The sequence below is a fragment of the Pleurodeles waltl genome, chromosome 10 (assembly GCF_031143425.1).
Source record: "Pleurodeles waltl isolate 20211129_DDA chromosome 10, aPleWal1.hap1.20221129, whole genome shotgun sequence".
Classification (NCBI taxonomy): Eukaryota; Metazoa; Chordata; class Amphibia; order Caudata; family Salamandridae; genus Pleurodeles; species Pleurodeles waltl.
This window is the reverse complement of record NC_090449.1, coordinates 441099947-441120543: the sequence shown is the minus strand read 5'-3', so window position 1 is coordinate 441120543 and position 20597 is coordinate 441099947. Positions and strand designations below refer to the sequence as shown.

General features: G+C 42.4%; 1 protein-coding gene across 4 annotated transcripts in view; it reads right to left on the bottom strand.

Annotated features, from left to right (window-relative positions):
- The window catches only part of SMARCD3 (SWI/SNF related BAF chromatin remodeling complex subunit D3), a 2604506-nt gene that overhangs the window by 1481807 nt on the left and 1102102 nt on the right, over positions 1-20597 (bottom strand). For all 4 annotated transcript variants that reach the window (XM_069210707.1, XM_069210708.1, XM_069210706.1 and 1 more), the window contains one exon: positions 12243-12365. In XM_069210707.1, coding sequence (XP_069066808.1) covers positions 12243-12365 — 123 coding nt within the window. The remainder of the gene's footprint in view (positions 1-12242; positions 12366-20597) is intronic.

The window sequence follows — 20597 nt, the reverse complement described above, 5'->3', positions numbered from 1 at the left end:
TTACTTCACGCAGGCTGCAGTGGCAGTCCTGTGTAAGGGTTTGTCTGAGCTCCCTATGGGTGGCAAAAGAACTGCTGCAGCCCATATGGATCTCCTGGAACCCCAATGCCCTGGGTACCTAGGTACCATATACTAGGGACTTATAAGGGGGGTCCAGTATTCCAATTGAAACTGGTAAATGAAGTCACTGGCCTACCGTGACAAATTTAAAAGCAGAGAGAGCATAAGCACTGAGGTTCTGGTTAGCAGAGCCTCAGTGACACAGTTAGGCACTACACATGCATATACATTAGGCCACAAACTATGAGCACTGGGGTCCTGACCAGTAGGATCCCAGTGAGACAGGAAAAAACATACTGACATACATGTGAAAAAAGGGGGTAACATGCCAAGGAAGATGGTACTTTCCTACAGCAGCCCAGAATATCATAGGAAAAATTGACACTTCCGTTTGAACGAGGTGGACTGGCGGCCCCTGATCTAGCACTATACTATCATTGTGCTCAGGCACATTTTTCACATTTTTAGCTGCACCCTATTAGATACTTACCCCCACCTGGCACCTGAAAGTGACGCTGTGTGGCCAGATAGACTGTCGACGGTGCTGGTTGGGCCGGCCAGACCCCGACCGCGAGGGGTCGACATAGTGGCGTGCACGGCGAGAGCCTGGAGGGTGCTTTTGTGGCGCGTGGCCGTGGGGGAGTTTTTCACCCCTTCGATACTGGTTCTGGACATGGACGATATGCAGCTGTTGGAGGATGTCCGGGTCGGTGAGTTTATCCTTGAGTCTGGCTTGCCTCCTAGTTTCCTGCTGAGAGATTCATCTCCTCGGAGGCCGCGCTCGCTGGGGCGCACAATACTGCGGTGGACAGACTATTCTTTATTAGAAATCATACTATGCTCCGTGCTTGTTATCCTTTCCTTTCTGTAATGCCTACAGCGTGTACAGCGCTGGAACTTCTGTATCAAACGCAATCCCCGCACGGGCTTATCACTAGCTTATATGTTCGTATGCAGAACGAGGTGGCTGAGACAGAGGTTAAAGCCAAAGCCCACTGTGAGGTGGACATGGGTGAAACCATTTCTGATAAAGGGTGGCGACGCTGCTGCGCGCATATGCGTGTGCTGTCCCCCAATTAGAGATTGTGCCTCATTCAATTCAATTTTTTAGATCATTTATATTACACGCCCCTTAGGCTGAAGGATATGGGCCTCTGGGCTGAGGCGCACTGTGTGAGATGTATGGCCCCAGATGCAGGCTTTTTACATCTGACGTGGAGTTGCCCAGTGTTGCGTGTATATTGGACGGAGGTGCTGCGGGCGATTGAGGAGATGACCAAGATCCAGCTGCCGCCCACCCCTAAGCTTGCCCTTTTGGGATGTGTTGAGGGGATACCTGGCGCGCACAGGCGATTGATAGGATTATTGCTGTTGCTGGCTAAGCGTAGGGAGGCGATATGCTGGGGGAGGCGTCAAATTCCCCATTGGTCTGAATGGTTGCATGATGCTTCGTATTTTCCGGAACAACTAATGATATACTGGGACTTTTTGACAGACCGACAGATATATGGGCCCCCTGTGTGCCTTTTTGGAGATCTGCTCACCACCCAGTGTACAGTAGTGTAGCGCCCTAAGTGATTGCGTAAGACATGCTTCCCTGCTATGATACTGAATCACTGTTTACATCTGTATTGATGATCTGATAGCTGCGCTATCCTTATTCCTCCCGCTCCCCTTTTCCTGCTATGTATTATTCCCTTTTCTTTTCCCTTGTCTGCTTGCTTTTCCTGCTTCTTGCTTTCCTTATGTGGAGGTCTCTTTCATTTTGTTTGTTTTACACTTCGAGAGGTCTCATCAATGCAATTTAGATAACACTGTGGTTCATGGCGCTAGCCCGCCTCCTTCTTGAGTTGTACCTCTGATGGATATAGACCCTACCGCTCCTTATTTTGTATTGCGCCTGTAGTGCGCATTTACAACCTCACTGTTGTGTCTGTTTGTTGTTGTTCTTAATAAATGCAAAAATCAATCCAAAAAAAAAAAATCCATATCCTGACTTATGTACTCAGTTGAAGGCTGAGCTAAGGTCCATAAAAGCTAGGTGGATAGTCCCACTCTTGAGCCTCATCTATTTATTGAAAAATATGATAAAAGTTCAAGCACTGTTCAATAGTGCCAAGACCCTTCAGAAATCCATAATGGACCTTATAGAGGGTGCAAGTGTCTTTGACCCAAGTTTCCAACCTAACTAACAGTACCCTGCCCAATACCATCACTGTGGAGGCCATCAGAGACATGCGAAGATAACACTTCGGGTCGACCTATTACTTTTTTTAAAGATAGGTACAATTATTGAATTTAACCATGCTTTTGGCAGCCCAACCAAGACAGCACTTCACAGAACATTAACTAATAACAGGGCCTATATGTCCAAATTACATCTGAACAAGTCCATTGGGATCCCATTCGGTCCAGGAGCCTTGTTACACAAACCATTTGAGAAAGGTTTGGTGACCTCATTTAGATCAAACTGCAAAGGGTTGCTATCCTGCCAATGGCACTCAGCACTCTGTACACTAGTGCTTCATGCCTCCCTTACACACTCATATACATTGGAAAAGTGTGTCACCCATGCTTCAGCTGGAATTGAGCCAATCATAATGTCGTTATGAGTTAAATTAAAATAAGGAGTGTTTACTACCTTCCAAAATAGTCAAGAATTATTCCTGTTGCAAACACGGCTAAGTTAGTCTCAGGCCTCCCTACTCCTTTCTTGTTTTCTTTTGCATATTGCCTCCTTATATAGTATTCTCCAAACGTTCACCTCAGATAGAACACAAGGGGCTTTTTTAAGGATTATCAAAGAAACAATAATGATTGTGTTGATGAACAAAGTCCATCAAACATTTTTCCCCTTTGGTTTTCCAGCCTTTATTGGGTCTGTCAATAATTCTCTAGTGTTTTGGCAAATGGACAAATATGATCTCAAGAGCGCTTTCAGATCCCCACCATCCTCTAAGCAGACAGCAAATTCCCTATTACCACGTTAAAATTATTTTGACAGAACTTTATCAGCAACTTTTCCCAAGTAGAGTCAATGTAAATACGAAAAATTCGGATGTCAAGTGAATCACCCTAAACCTTTATCACATTTATGGCAATATAAGCACTTATCAAAGTTATTTGATCACCTTTATATCATCCTAACTTTGGCCTAATTGCAGGTGTAATATACAACATATAACTACATAGACACACAGGGTGAGAGGCCCAAGATTCCTGGAGACAAAGCATCTTAAATCTCCTTATGGTGTCAGCCCAGTCAGGATTTGTAAATATATATTCATTAAACCTGCCACATTTAAACCTGGCATCTCAATATTTTGTGCCCTATGTTCTAGTAAGCCACGATTCGCCCATTTAACACAGCCTCCCACTCTCTGGTGGTTTTCACCATCACAAACAATTTATCCTTGGGTGGGGATTCATTAGGTAGCTCATCTACAGTTCCCTTTTCTGCACTACTTACAGATGCAAGCTTTGTCAAACAATAAGCAACAAGTATGGGATCATAAATTCCAACCAGAAGGTTCACCTGGGGTACAGGGTCAGTCAGGAAGTGATTACAGTCCTGAGCCAGAGTGCTCCAATGAGGTATAGGGTCAAGCAAAAGGCAGCCTATTGCTAGACAAAATGTCATTGGAAACCTCATATCCTCTAGATCTTGGGTGTCTTGATGAACTACAAACTTAGTCAGGCAATAGAAATATCCCAAAGGTATTGTTCTAATAGTATATGGTGTGAAATTACAGCAAGTTGACATAAAGAGCGCTTAGCTAACTAGTTGGGTGTTCTTGAAGTTGATATGCAAGCAATGACTATCAGCATTTTGTGGGCTATTGCCCACCCAAAACACCCTTCTTACTTCTAGAACATGACTAAAGAGGTTTTCCACCCTGCCTATAGTATTTCCAACCCCATTTATTTACTTTATTTTTGAGGTGAAAATAATTGTTTTCTTGTATTGGACCTAAAACAGATAAGTTAATTGGGATAATCACAAGGGGGTTTGTAAGGGGGTAGCTGAAGCACTAATGAACAACTTGGGAGAGCTAAACAAAGGCTTCGCAAATTTAAAGTATCAGTACACCTTGAGCTGGGATTGTCAGTGCGAGTCCCTCCTTCATAATAGCGAAGCATCATATCCAGAAATACTAGATATATTAGATACATTAACAATTCTGCCCTGAACATTTTCATTTACATTATCTCCATTTTGTATAGATGTATGAAGCTTTAATTCAGCTACAACCTCCACAAGAGTAGATTTAATGTTTTTCAGAGCATTTAAAACAGGATATAGTATTGTTTTGCAAACCTCTTCCAATATCTTAATATTATCCTCTAGTCCTTTTAACAAAGCTGACTGAAGCCCCTGTACAAGCTGCAATTCATTAACTGTTTGTAGTCCCTTTGAGCATGGCCTGCTCTTGGTAACTTTCAGGGATTTGTCTGTCTTTACCTGTTTTGATTTCCCTGCGCCCCTTATTTTCTTAGAAGGTGGTGGGTTCATTAAGTCATTCACATGGCTCTGTGACCCTTATATAACACTCAGTAATGGTGATATGTAAATACGTTTGCTATCAGAAGGCAGACAATGAATGTCAGTACTTTCCAAAATTACAGATCGCATATTTAAGAGGCAGTCTGGTATGAAAAACAAACATTAGCAATTTCTGCTGGGTGTGCTATCAGGGCATTTGAAAGTGTTTTCTGCGTTAGACCTAATCCTTCCTCAAACAACACTAAGTTTATTGCTTTCACAGCATTGTAATTGCATTAGCATTTGTATGAACTCTTACCAGGCCGAGTATCACCTCCTGCTTTCCTCTTCGCCATACTGCACAAACCAAGTAGGAGTAAAGGTCAAATCCCAAGAGACCAAGAAGGATGGCCCAACACAGCCTCCTCCGGGCGCAGACAGGCCCACTCTTGGCTCGGTCTTTGACCGGGTGTGTCCAGTGCTGCATGCAGTGCAGGTGCACTTTGTAGCACCGATAGCTCATGTGCCCTTCCTCCTCCACACATGCAGCTTCAGAGGAATCCTTGACTTCAGAGTCCCAACAATGATCAACACGTCCGAAGTCAGAAGGTAAAATCTTTGACCAAGACAAGCCTCGTTGGTGTATCCAATTCGTGCTTCCTCAAATTGCACATGGCTACTGCAAACATTGACTATCACTGGCACTTTATAATTCTTGCATTCATATCTTAGGTTCCTATTTTTGTCATTTTGTTTGCTATATTTTTCTACGTCAGGTTCAGATTTTTACTGTTTTGCATTTCAACTTTATTACTGGTTTTGTACTGTATAAATACTTTACATATTACCCTATGTTAAGCCTGTCTGCACTGTGCCATAGCTATTAGGGGTTGAGCAACAATTCATTTAGTGACTTCAAGGGTTCACCATGACAAAGGTTGTGATTATTCCGTGAAGCGGATAGTCACCCACCTCAATTAATAATCCAACCTTTTGAAATGTTAGTCCCCTGTAATCAAAAGTTTGATTCTCTGTAACCACTCTATTCCACTTTCTAGTCTTTTCTCTATATTGATGATAGCTGGCATCAACCAGGAATTCTTTGAACTTGTTCATGGGTGTCCCTCTTCCAGCTTCACGTATGGCTTTTTTGTTCCTGTTCTTGGTGAAATTATGCAGGAAAATGCACCATATTGGCCACTTATTAGAAACATTTCTCATGGAATAAATCCCCAGGTGGGTAGAATGAAATCATTAGGATGGCTTTCTAGACTGGCTTGCACAATATAATTATGAGTAGAGATTTATGCTCCACCACTTTCAAATGTACTGACTATCACAGCTGATATGTTACCCAAAACCCAATGGAACTTCCGGAACACCAAGTTTCTACCATACATCTCTTGAGCTATAGGCACTCATACAAATGAGAAAAAATGCAAGCAATCTGGTACGGCCTTGCTGTCTCATGTGCCAGAAAGTCACAACCTTTCTCTGCGCACCAGCAGCCTGAACACCATCACTATGCAAACTAAATGTAGAAAAGAAAAAATACAAGCAATAGACTTTTTCCATCAATGCACCCAGATCTGAAACAACAACCCCTTATCCATCGGGAATGCCCCAAAGCTCCTCCAATTTAGGAAAGAGCTGAAGGCTCACCTCTTTAAAGAACACTGTGCCACAATGCATTAATTGTCAAAAACTCAGCTTCCTCTCCTAAGACTCACTGACTTCAAGCCTGCCTTTTACCATGTAGAGCGCTGTGCTGCCTTTTGGCTAGGTTTATGCTATAAAAATACCATATTCATATATACAACTTAATAAAGTTGTCCAACATGTTTAACAGACTCCCACTCACTATACCAAATCAGACTCTGGTCTACAATGGAAACCTCATAACCATTTACAAAATTTCATGCTCAGACTGCTGGTAGTTCTGCAGTGCCACATTAGGGGCAAACTGTCACCAAGGCCGAACTGGCCGTACTGGACATCAGGCATTTCCCCAGGAGGCTGGAAGCTGCTTTTGTTACTGGGGGGCTGCTTTTGTAACAGTGCCACAGTTTTAAGAGCACTGCAGAGTTCTTTTTATATCGAACCGTTTTCAGGCAATAGAGGTAAGTAGCCTCTTTCTAGCTTGGTTACCCCCACTTTTTGCCTGTTTGTCACTGTGTCTGACTGTGTTCACTGGGATCCTGCAAACCAGGACCCCAGTGATTATGCTTGTTCCTTTAAACTTTGTTGCTGGTACATTATTTCATCCCACAGTTGGCATACTGGTGCCCCCATGTAAGGCCCTAGTATATGGTACCCAGGGCATTGGGGTTCCAGGGGGTCCGTATGTGCTGCAGCAGTTATTCTGCCACCCATAGGAAACCCATGCAAAGGGTTCTGCAGGCCTGCCATTGCAGTCTGCGTGAACCGGGTGCATGCACACGTTTTCACTATAGGTCACTGCACCAGGTCACTTTAAGTCACCCCTATGGTAGGCCCTCTCAGCCCACAGGGCAGGGTGTAGGTACCTCTGTTTGAGGGCACCCCTGCACTAGCAGAGGTACCCCCACAAACTACAGATGTATTTTCCTGGACTTTGTGAGTGCAGGGATGCCATTTTACGTGTGTACTGGACATAAGTCACTACCTATGTCCAGCAACATAATGGTAACTCCGAACCTAGGCATGGTTGGTTTCAAACATGTAGTAAACGTACCCCAATACTTTTGCAAGTATTGGCTGTATGACTCCATGCACTCTGGGGGCTCTTTAGAAGACCCCCAGCATTGCTCGTACAGCCTTCTGAGGTTTTCCAGGCAGCCCCAGCTGCTCCCATCTCACACACAGGTTTCTGCCCTCCTGTTGCTTGAGCAGCTCAAGTCCAGGAAGGCAGAACTAAGGATTTCCTTTGGGAGAGGGGTGTTACACCCTCTCCCTTTGGAAATAGACATTACATGGCTTGGGAGGGGTAGCCTCCCCAAGCCACTTGTATGCTTTGAAGGGCACATGGTGCCCTCCATTCATAAACCAGTCTACACCGGTTCAGGGACCTCCAGTCCCTGGCCTGGTGTGAAACTGGACAATGGAAAGGAAAGTGACCACTCCCTTGTCCATCACCACCCGAGGAGTGGTCCCCAGAACTCCGCCAGAGAGTCCCTGGGTTTTGCCATCTTGGATCCAAGGTTGGCAAGGAACTCTGGGAGCATCTGAGTGGCCAGGTCAGGTAGGTGACGTCAGAGCCCCCTCCTGGTAGGTGGTCACCCAACTAGGTAACCAATCCCCCTTTCAGGGCTATTTAGGGTCTCTCTTTTGGGTGGTTCCTCAGATTTGGCTTGCAAGATTCCAGCAGGATTCCTCTGCATCCCTTATTTTGACTTCTGACCAAAGAAACTGTCTCTGCACACTCCAGGACCCGACAATCTGCAACAAAGACAAAGACTTTGCCTACAACATTGTTTCCTCTGCTCCTTCCAGCTTCTACAACATTTCCCCGGTTGTGCATCCTTGGAGGACAGCCCGTCTTCAGTCTGCACAGGAAAGAAGGAATCTTCCTTGGAGTGAAGGAGTCACTCCCCTGCATCTGCAGACACCAACAGCAACGACGACCGGCTGCGTGGATCCCCTCTCCTGCTGAGCTGTGTGGATCCTGCATCACGGGTGGTGGTCCGAAGTGGTCCAGACGGTCCTCTCTACCCGCTGTCCAACTTGGGTGGAGGTAAACCCTTGTTTTCCCACGCAGGACGGTTCCCAGTGCACCGCATCATTTGCTGCTGCCAAGGCTTGTTGGCACTTCTTCCAAGAGGTCTTCAGCCTTCGTGTAGCTCCAGCCCCCAGCACTCCTACCTCCGACGCACAACTCCCTGAGTGACTCTCCTGCGGCATGGGACTCCTTTTCGTAGTGCTGCGCGGGCTCCATTTGCATATTCTTAGTCCCCATCCTGTGAGACTCCTGTGTGTGCTGCCTGTGCTTCTGTGGGCTCTCTGCGATGTTGAGGGCTCCCGCTGACTCCCCCTCCTGGGTTGAGGCCCGCTGGGCCTTGCTGGTTCCCAGCAGCACCACCTTCCGCCAACTCTGAGTTTTGCCTGTGCCAAGGCTTGTTGGTGGAATCCGGACACGCAAACCTGACTGCAATCTTCCTTCCGGCGTGGAATATTACCTGCATCCTCTAGGAACTCGACTATGACTCCAGGGCTACAGTGCTGACTTTCCTTCCTCACCGTCGACCAACTCCTGCTATCCTCAGCTTCGTGGGTAGGGGCTCCTGCCCCCACTGGACTCTGCTGTGTCTTCTGGACTTGGTCCCCTCTTTCCACAGGTCTTCCTCTTCAGGAATCCACCGTTGGTTTCTTGCAGTCATCTCTGGGTTTTGCAATTCTCTTATTTTCTTATAAGTGGGTGTTCTGGGGAACTTCTAGTAATTTACTCCTGCTTTCCTGGTTGCTGGGGGTGTTGTGGTACTTACCTTTGTGCTTTCCTTGTACCCCCAGTGACCCTCTACACACTCCACTTACCTGGTGGGGGTGACACTCTTGCATTCCATTTTGTTTAGAATATAGTCTGTGCTCTCCCTAGGGTTACTGTTCTCTATTGTGTTTTACACTATTTGCACTGTTTTCTAACTGTTCTAATGCCTATTTCTGACAACTAGTGTATATATCTTGTGTATTACTTACCTCCTAAGGGAGTATTGCCTCTATAGTAATTTTGGTGTTGTGTTACCATAATAAAATACCTTTATTTTTGTAACACTAAGTATATTCTTTCACATGTGTAAGTGCTGTGTGACTACGTGGTATTGCATGAGCTTTGCATGTCTCCTAGATAAGCCTTGGCTGCTCATTCACAGCTACCTTTAGAGAGCCTGGCTTCTAGACACTGTCTACACTACACTAATATTGAATACCTGGATCTCGTATAAGGTGTAAGTACTTTAAGTACCCCCCCCCCCACACACACACCAGGCTAGCTTCCTACAGGCAATAATAAAAGTGCCAGAGTAACTGGTCAATAATGTACCTCCTGGAGAGAGATGGGAGTTTTGTTTAGTGGCAGTGTTGACTCATCTAAGATAGCGCAGAGGATTAATATGCTTGCCGCAAAGAACGTGTGCGACGCAGATTACAGGATAGTCTTTTACAAGTATAGTTCAGTCATAGAGACCCTTTTGTTACTGTGCAGTTACAATCATAGGCTAGCACAGTAAGCTAGGCACTGCCATCAAAAAGCTGCATGCAAACTGCATGGTACAGGCTAGAAAGTTGTTTTTTCCCAGTCCTTGAACACCCTAGTTTTGCTGAAAAGGGTTTGTTTGGGTAGAAATAATTTATTAGTAAAGTCAACCCTAACCACCATGTAACGTTCTGAATCCTGAGTTTATGCTTCCCCAGACCAAGCACTCTTAAAACAAATGCCTACCAGTATGAGTGACATGTGAATTCTACCCCCTTTAGTTCTCTTTGTCATATATAACATCTTCTGTACACTGATTTACACATGTATGATTCATTGTCTCTGTATGTGTGTATACACTACGCTGGTAAGTGAGGTGCTATAAAACAAATGAAATACATGTGAGAGAGGGCTTTGGACAGATGAGAGGCATTGTTAGAGGGTGACGGTGAGGGAATCACTGAAGAGCCCCAGTAAAGATTGCCATATCCTGGTGCTCTGTAAGGTCACCATTTACTATGCTTTAAAAACTAATACAATTGCATATATAATGAAAAATGTGTTGTAGAATGCACAGTTTTATCATTTTTCCAAATTTTCTTAGCGGGGAGAACCCTTCTCAAGCCCTAATGTAGTGGTCAGGCACGCTCTCTATGTAACCTATTGGGGCTGGTCAGACAAAATTTGCCAGGGCTGAACTGGGTTCCTAGTCCACCCCTGACTGTCACTAAAAAAATACCAAAGATCAATAATATTATTCGAGGAGTCACACATCACAGTTTCAATGTTCCAGACAAGAATAACATTTGCCCATGATTCTCCCATGCTACTGAATATCTAATAATCTCTACATTGTGACAAGTATTTATTTTTAATATATATTAATGGCTTGAACTCGTACCTGGTTTCTCATGGCAAAGACTTTTTAAAGTCAAAAACATCCGGTCCCCTCACTGTTATACGGGGATGATGCGGTTTTTCTTTCCTGCACGCTGAATGGCCTCAAAGCTCTGGTGAATCTGTTTGTTGATTTTATGGGTGACTAACTGGACGTAAATACCTCAAAAATGCATTTTATGATATGAGGGAAGCGGAATCTGAAACTTAGACCAATTACAATCAAGGGTCAGGTGATATTAAGGGTGACCTCCTTCTCCTATCTGGGGGTTACATTTGATGAGCAATGTGCTTGGACTCAATGTCTTGAAAACCAATGTCTGCGTTTTGGCCAGTCTTGTGGGGTGCTCTTCAGATTTGCTCGGATGGCTGGGACTAAACCTGTGTTTACCTGTACTATTATATGGCACAGGAATTTGGGGGGTATTCAAATTGCAAGTCTATTCAACGTGAAGAAAACCGCTTCTGCAGAAAGTTATTAGGGGTGGGTCCCGCCAGCCCAAGTTTGTTTATGCATGAGGAGCTATGTTTGGATTTTTAAGAAGATCATGCAAAAATTGCCCCCATGTTATTGTGGATAACAGTCTGGAGTGGGAAATCAACTGCTTTTAACAGGGAAGTTATTGAGGATTGCCTAGGTTGTGATTTAGGCTACAAAATCCCATGGCTCAATTATATCAGATCTACAGCCCTATTACTGGGCTGCCCTGAACTATTTTATAATCCAGAATCATTAAAACGGGCAGATAGAAAGATTGTGAAGGAGCTGTTACTTGTGCAGTTTTGCAAAAACAGAGTAAACTTGGCCCTGAGTAGCCACTCAGCCAGAGATTTGAGATTTTAAATACTACCCACTAGGGCTGGAACCATATCTTTCCTTTGTCAGAAACCCATGGGAAAGACTTCTTCTTACTAGGTTTAGATTAGAATCTGTCTGATGTAACCTATGCTTCCCGCCTGAACAATATGAGCCCTCTGCGATTAAGATTTGTCCTTGTGATAATGTTTCGCCCCAGACTTTAGGACAGTTGGTGCTCTTTTGTAGTTATTACGACCCATTTAGAAGACAATTTCTCCTGCCTGTTCTTAAAGCTAAAGGATTTTATCAATATTGTCCTGCTTTTATATATTTACAAATGTTGAATGAACCCACTGATGCATTGGCAGTCTCTAATTTTTTAAAGAATGCATTAAGTTGGAATAAGATTATGAATTTGGGTCTTACATTTTTGAGTTCTTTTAAAAAACATATGGTATTTCAGTTTAGAATTCAGGGCTCTGATATGACAATGTGTTTAATGTTTATGGCTTTTAATGGTTTTAATTATTGTGGCTATTTATTATATGACTATTGAAGTTTGTGATTTTTGTGTGCTTTTATGATTATTTTTTATAATCGAAATGAAGGTCTAATCAATCCATCATTGTAACATATTCTGCTGTGAAGAACTGCACCAGTCAGTAGTTCGATAATTAGTAATGATCTACAGTACAGATATAATCTGGTCATTCATATTACAACTCTGAGTTACGTCTAACCTCAAATAATGGCATGGATTTAGTTTCCCATGAGTGGTCTTCAACAACCCACAATGATGATCTTCTTTTATCAGGGTGAATGATGTTAATACTTACATCCTCAAGTAGTTTGCCCTCTACACGGAGCTCCCAGGATGCAATGCTGCCATCAGAGTCCTCGGCATCAGGCTTAGCAGGGTTGAAGGTGTTTGATATGTACAATCTCAGTTTTCTCTTTTGCTATGGGAAGAATGAAAAGTCACATTATAAAGACAAAGTAGACACCACTGGGACAAAGCCTGTTGGAGAAGTGTCAAAACAGACAGTGGTTTAACCTCAATAAACATATTTAGCAACTGGTTAGCAACGATTTAGGAAGAACGTTATCATCAGTAGAAATTAATTGAACAATACACAACATTTTGAGATACCACCATAATTTACAGAAAACTATTCTAGATTATCAACCTAGAAATGCATCATCAGTCAAGAGAGCAGTCAGCAATAACAGGAACGTGTTTGTTTTGCTTTATAACGGTGTTTAGAGGTTAAATCATTAACTTATTTTCCTCTAAAGGGTTAAAGTTGTGAACGTCACACGTCTGTAATGAGTCTCGACAATGACGTACTGGGCATCCACAATATGACAAACTCATCGGCACCACCTTCAGACTGTTGTTTAATGACTAATCCATAGACTGAAAGACAAAGAGAAGACTACGGAAGACTACAGTGTGCTCCAGGTACCAATCATCTACCTCATCAACTTTAATTTCTACATAGAGCCCCTCAAATCCACACTTACCAACAACATCAATATTCATCAGTAACCTAACGACCATTATCTCTACCTTAAGATCTGTTCAGTCAATGACATTCAGCAATAGTTAACCAGCCATGAACCTGTATATCAAGTACATGTCTAAAGCTGAATTCAGCAAAGAGTGAATTCTACGTGTTCACAAATAGCTTCAAATAAACACAGACAGATGCCTGGCTACCTCCATTGAAGCTAGTCTTCACCTCCCACTGCTGACAGACATTGCAAGAGAGAAGTTATTTATATCTTCATATGGTTTTGCAGCTTGAATTTCTTCTAGAGTTGCGTTTTGTGCATAGCTCTGCAGATTTATTTTTTTCCATTAGACGTCAATGTAGGTGTTATCCTAATGACACACTATGATGTCAGCTCTAAGCACACTATGTCCCCATACGTGACATCCATGTTAGATTTTGTTTTGTTTCTTTTGCATCTGGCCCTTTCCTTTACAGGGGAACTGGGAAGGTTATGTGTGAATCTACAAAGTTTTAAGCTTCAAAACCATAATGCAAGTAAATACTCTCTTTTGGATCGTATAATCTCTTCTTGATTCACATGCTGTGCATAGAATATATGTAGTGGTTTTTCTGGCTTAATAAAGGAGTGTTTGAAGAGAGAGTAATGCTGAATAAGTGTATTGAAATGTGTTGACCTACTATAATTTCATTTTATGCTTGAATGTCTACATAGTAATGTTTGGTAAATTTGTGTCATATTGCTGCATTGCAGATGTCCTATAAAGACACAATAGCAAGACAAACTAATATAGCTGCACAGATTCTTGTGGTATGTGCTCTTAGCCTTGCAGCTAAAATATTGTTTGCTAATTGACAGCATAATTTGATTGATCCTCCTCCTATTGGTGCATTTGGTTACAATTATTCCCACTGGCTGTGGAGATGTGCCACAAAAAATCTTTACTTTTTTTCTAAAGAACTGGGTCTCCTGATTATAATAAATATTAGCTCTTCTAACATCTAAAGCATGTACACCTGTTTCTCCTGCATTGCTTGGATCTGAAAGACTGAAGCTAAAATATTGAGTGATTGACATGACAAAATGATACCAGTTTGGTGTGAAAGATAAGTTCGCCCACAGCACTACCCTAGGCTTGTGCACAGTAAGTATGGCGTTTCAACTGCTAGTGCTTGTAATTCACTAACCTTTTTAGGTTGAGCATAGCAGCACGCAAGCTCTGCTTTTCCAATGTGTTGGTATGTATCTTGGCTTTTAACAACACCCACCTCACGCCCATCACTACCACTCGTTCACTGCCTTGCCCTTCATAAATCCTTTGATGACACTGGTAAATGGTTTACATTTGTCTCTCCTTGAGGAGGTTTTGTTACCGCCTTGGCCATCGCCCCTGTTACATGGCTAATTTCACTTCTGCCGATAAGCAAACTTCTTTTTCTTTTTGTGTCTCTCCTTCGTGCTGTTGCTCATGGTGGCCGTGGCACTGTGAATCGGCTTGCTTATGTGAAACTGTTTTACATTTTATTTTCAATTTATGTGGCAAGAAAAGTCCTGTTAGGAGTTCACAACGCTAATAACTCTAATTCGAGCAAATACGAGACCCATTGCATTGCAAATTATTGTTTTAGAGAAGTAATTGCTATTAGGAAACCTGCTTTTAGGGCGAGATATTTAAAAGTAGATTTGTGCATAGGCTCAATCTGTGCTTTCTTTAACCTAGCTAACACAAAGTTTAAGTTCCAATGAGGTGGTGGCGTTCCATGCGTGGCACACATTCTTTTAGCTCCTTCAAGGAAGCGTTTAATGACTGGTACTTCAAAAATGTATTCTCATTGTACCCCTCTTGCATATGCCACAGTGGCCGGCAGATGTACTCTTACTGATATGTAACTAAGTCCGACTTCTAACAAGTAAGTTAATTGAGATTTGCTGACTGTTTCACTAGTTAATGTTGCTTGCCAAGTGGATATTCTTTAAAGAACAATTAATATATCTACACCACCTTTTATCATTATATCTGTTAGTTGATAGTTTCTTTGCCTCCATAATAATAGTCATGCATTTATCTAGTAGATGAATAATCCGAATTCGTACAACCTCAGGAGCACAGCTCCCAGCTACACCAGCTACAAAGTTTGTGGCTCTGGGTAAAATAATATTCTCCTCTGTAGTGCCAGCAGATCCTTGCGTATTGGCAGTTTGATATAGTGTTTGGTGACACATCTCCAAAAGACATGAGTGCCATATCTGACTTGACCAACCTGGTGCTCATAAAATGACTCATCTTCAATGTCTGTCCTGAGCTTCTTTATTATAATTTGAATTACTGATGTCCGAGGAAATGCATGTGCAAATTTCCAGTACAAGTTTATCAACAGAGCATTCTCCTCTGACAGCGGATGGTAATACCTAGATGCAAAGCTTTGACATTTTGCGCTTTTGTTTGCTACAAACGAATCTACATTCTTTAGCTCTTCTAATTCGATTGTGCTTTGAAGCCAAGCCTTGTCTTTGGATTTTCGAACTCTATTGTTCTCTGTCGTGAAATCTGAAATGTTTTGCAAATAATTTCAAGTAGCCTAACCCTTGGATCTTAGGGAAGTGATTTAAAGGTAACATGATTCTATTGAGTCAAGACAAAGACTGTTGTATGCATTACATTTAGTACATGACCTTGTATGTGAAGGTATGTCCCAACTCATTTTGAACTCTTTTCCCCTCCAAATATCCGCAAATCACATGTGACAAACAAATATAAATAGTATGATAACGAGCATCACCCTCTCCATTGTACGGATCAATAAGATACCCTGGTGCCAACTGTATCAGCAGCACAAGTCTAGTGCTCTTACTCTTTGCGGTCTCATTGTGGAATCTTTAATTTTGGTAAGGTGCTCTACCAACATCATCCATGTTATGTATTTAAGTTGCATCTTATTTTCTACAATGCCAATATCATCCAAATTATGTTATTTTTTAAATCTCTTTGACAACGTTTCTCGTTTTTCCAATTGTGATTGAGCCTTATAAATTTTTGGCTAGTGAACAAAAATCTTGTATTCCCTTTGAATTATATTGTTTGGCTTGGAAGACGAGCAGGCATTACAACCCTCTAACATAGCCAATAGGTGTCGCTTTTGGGACCTTATAAGTGATTAACCATGCAGCACATTATCCTTGGTGCTGTGCTGCCAGGGATTGAAGAGCTATACAATTGCTACACAACATGCTAAAAAACATGCCAACTGTCTTGGAGAAAGGATGTGGTGTAACATTTAGAGCGGCCGACTTTGGAACTGGGAAGCAGAGTTCGAGTCTCGGCATCGTCAGTTAAAAAAAATATATAAAACTTAAGTTTCAATCCAAGGAGCAGTTAATTGGAAAAAAAAAAAAAAAATGAAACATTAAGCATGGCGTCAAGCTGCGTGGGCTCCAAAAGCGTATCAGGAATTAAAGTGTGTTTACACACGAATACACAGCTCCATTCTGGTTGTCAAACTGCATCAACTGAGCGCATTTCGTGGACACAAGCCAAGTGCCCCAAAATGACCCATTGCGGATACAGAGCACAACACCTAACAAAACTAACAAACAAGCCGGAGCAAAACAAAAAAAAGTAGTGCACCCACACGTACCTATATGAGTGATTGTGCAATAATCCACGTAACAGGGTCAGTCTCCAAGGTAGAAAAAAACAGCCAAAAGGTGGGACAAAAGTAAAGCATTTAACAAAGAAACCAAAAGGAATTTTGAAAGGCAGGCCAAGGAACGAATGAAAGTGATGGGTGTGGTGCAAGCTCCCAGACGTAGATTACATCATGTCAATAAACACCTTATTCACGCTGCCTAGGCTCAACCTATAAAGCAGGGAGAGAAAGTGAAATACAGCACTTAGGACCTGATTACAAATGCTGCAAAGGTGAATATGGTATTAATTGCATTGGATAAAGTTCAACACTCTTGAGTTTGGAATCTATCAGGTGCAATATAATAGCCCCCTTCCCCTCCCCTAGATTTTGGTACTTTGCTGATAGCCAATGGGTGAACTAATTTAGATCGCTGCAAACATCACTGTGTTCTTCTTTATCGTGGACAGTACTGCATATCGCACACTGTATAGCTTACGACTGGTTGGCGTCATGGCACAATTACCTGAACTTCATGCTGAGTAGTCAAAAACTGTGCTGATGGTGAGACATCTGCTGAATAACAGAGACAATTATTTACCTGACCTTAAAATGACAGAAGCAGGTCAGACTCGTAGCATTTTTAAAATCTCAATGGGCTACTCCAAGTGTTTGTACACGTGTCATTCCGATCAGAACGTAATAAACAAAGACTAGAACTCCATTTCTAAATAGGTACGCAGAGTCTGTATAGCGACCATGTTGTGTGGGTACATCGAACCGGGTCCCACAGTGCCCATGTTAGGTGTGGAACGTTTCATTCCTATCTGATAGACAGGATGGGGTTTAAAGTACAGCTTTAACTGAATGAGGTGTAAGGAGGTCCAAGCAGTGCGGGTTGCTGAGTCACAACCCTTCTGTGACCGCTGCTGAATGAAAGTGCTGTCCTGAATTCGGTTTCAGCATGCGCACAGGTGCAATAACTGACAGGGCACCACAGTAGAGCCCCAAAACCAGGCATAGCATAAGGAGGCATCTAGTCAGTTATCCACAGCTCAACAGGACCCACCACTGGGGGTCCAGAAAACAGAGCTGGAAGACCTGCTGAAGACTCCCCTGCGCAATAGAGAGGACTGGTGAGTGTGCTGGGATTGCTGTGTCATGGGCCCGACAGTGAGGCTACCAAGTACCCAGGGAGGGGCGACTCCTTGATGCACGAGCAGAGTGGCATCGGCCTAGTGTGTTTCATGAACACAAGCCAAGTGACCCGAAACAAACCATTGCAGATACGGAGCAGAACATGAGCAGGAAACTAACAAACAAGCCAAAGAAAAAGAAAAAAAGCAGTGTGCCCACATGAACATATACGGATGATCGTGCAATAATCCATGTAATAGGGTCAATCTCCATGGCGGGAACAAAACAGCCAAAACGCGGGTCAAAAAGTAAAGCATTTACCAAAGAAACCAAAGGAATTTTGACAGGCAGAATATGGAACAATTGAAAATGATGGTTGTGTTGCAAGCCCACAGATGTAGATTACAGCATGTCGATAGACAGTGCATGCGCGCTGCCTAGGCTCGACCAAAAACTGGACTTCTCATTCTAGCAATGTTTGTTCTGCAACAGTAATAGCCCCAAGAAGTTGCTGTTGACATTTTATTGAAAAGTCTTGCTTTTCAGTTGCTCTCCTCATACACCTCAGACCCAAATGGTGGAAAAAAGAACATAGTACAGAAGTCAAGTATGGGGGCATTGGGAGCTTATGGCCAGCATCACTGAGAGTCATAAGGGCTCCACCAAAGTTGGGACCCAAAGGAAACAAGAGAAAAGGCTACTACAAACACTTCTGGACCCAACCTCTAGATGGCAGAATTATGCATAGCCGGTGAGTGTAGAAGAGATTAAATGCTGGAAAAGAATTTGGAGTCACACTTAACAAAAACCTCTCCGTCATATAGCACATCACCAAAACCCCAAGAGAGCACAATACCAGCCCCTTAAAAAAGTGGAACCTTTCTTACCAGAAGCTGGTTTTAGAACCGTGCAGGCCCTGGTCATCTCCCACGTGGATGGAGGCAATGCTCTGGTCAAAGGCCTTCTTGACACTACTTCAGAACACTAAAAGACAACCTGTATGCCGCAACTCTTCTCATCAAGGTTTGTAGAAATTTGACCTTATCACCCCGGTGCTGAAGTAAGTACACTGGCTCCTTCCTAAGGCCCTTATGTTCAAGAGATGTGCATCATCTATGAGGCCGTCAGAAATAGTACCCCTCATACCGGAACAAGAAACTAACCTCCTCATGATACAAAACATACCAGGAGTCAGCATATCAAAGAGGCAAGAATTGCAATAAGGAAACACTGAAGTCCGAGTTTCTCCACCTGTGAACCCATGATTGGGAACAACATTCCCATTGACATCAGAAATACTCCAACTATCCTGCAATTCAGAGAGAACGTCCAGACAAATTTCCTTACCAGAGTAGTACTGCACCACAGGCTAGGCCCTACTTGTTACCTTCCTCATTTTAAATAATCATAAACTGTAGAACTAAACTCTAACCCAGCATTCAGCCCTTTGTAGATTCCCAGGTAGGATTGCGCTATACAAGTATGGCCAAATACATACATATATAGAGATGAAAATCCTGTTTCGTAATTGAGAATGCCTCTGATCTCTGTTAATGTTGTCAAATTTATGTCTGTTTTATCTTTATACACTGTTGTCACGTCCAAGTTGAGCATCATTGCCCTCCTGATATTGACTGCACACAAGCATACACAGTTTTACTGAAAAGCAGGTAATTGACATCTGGTCAAAATGAAACTGTGAAATGTCCTCAAGCACAGATCTTGCCTAAGTTCTTACTACCATGATATCACTATTGAACTATTTGAACGGCTTTTATAATTTGAATGCACACATGTAGTTCACCCATTCTTCCAATGGAAATTATTGCATCTCGAAACGCTTTCTTCAAGGACAATTTCTTGACGCAGCATTTAAACTCTTGAGAGCAGCGATTATTCCTATTAGAAACCATTTCACTAAAACTCAGTTATGGCTGGGAGAAGAATTACATTATGAGTAAACGGGAAGTTTGTGTTTATAGTAAAGGTTAATGATATTTAAAGCATCAAAGCAGAAGGGTATGTGTGTAAAACTAAGGCGTTACAATAGCTGCACATTCACAACAAATATACTCATCACAGCATAATTTATACAGTCACAGATTTGCTCTGCGAGGGGAAACGTGGATTCCCAACAAGTGTGTCATTAAAAATTGGGACTCACGCCAAAATAGTGCCACAGTAAATGCTAAGGGGTACCTAAGGAGGGAAATACAAATCAAACACAAAAATTGGTAAAGCCAATAGGTATGGCTTTCATATACCAATGGATATTAAAAAAGAGGCATTCACAAATACTGATTACCTGTACTGGATGTACAAATGCTTTTTATCGCATTAAAGTCTGCTTTGTCAATGCTCAGAAAATAATATCAAAACGTTTTTTTTTCTGTTTAGAATACACATAAGAGATACATAATTGAATGTGACTGTGTGCTGAGTGTACATTTCGCATGTTAACTGGTTCATCCATTCATTCCAAGGGAAGCATTTTGTAGAAAGCTGAATGGTAAACTAAATAGCGAATAGCATGACCTAAGGAAGTAATACATTTGTTGACAGAGCCAATGACTACTGTATGTATTTTTTCAAGACCTGGTACTTGCAGACTGCCGCACTGTCAATCCAGAGCTAACCCATCCCCCCCTCCCCCACCCAAATGAGTAGGTCAGGAATTACTGTTGCTTCACAAAGCACACACACTCTGATACTACTCAAAACCAGACTAGTTCTTATTTTCATTTGATCAGCCTCGATTCATGTACTGCTCCCAAAGATACAATGTAAATGGGTATGAAAAGGTTTTAGGTGAAACTGTCAGAGTAAACAATACACAGATTATACTGTTTTTGTTTTATATATCGATCCTCCAGAATACATTGTACAAGATTATGTGAAAAGTCATGTACTTTT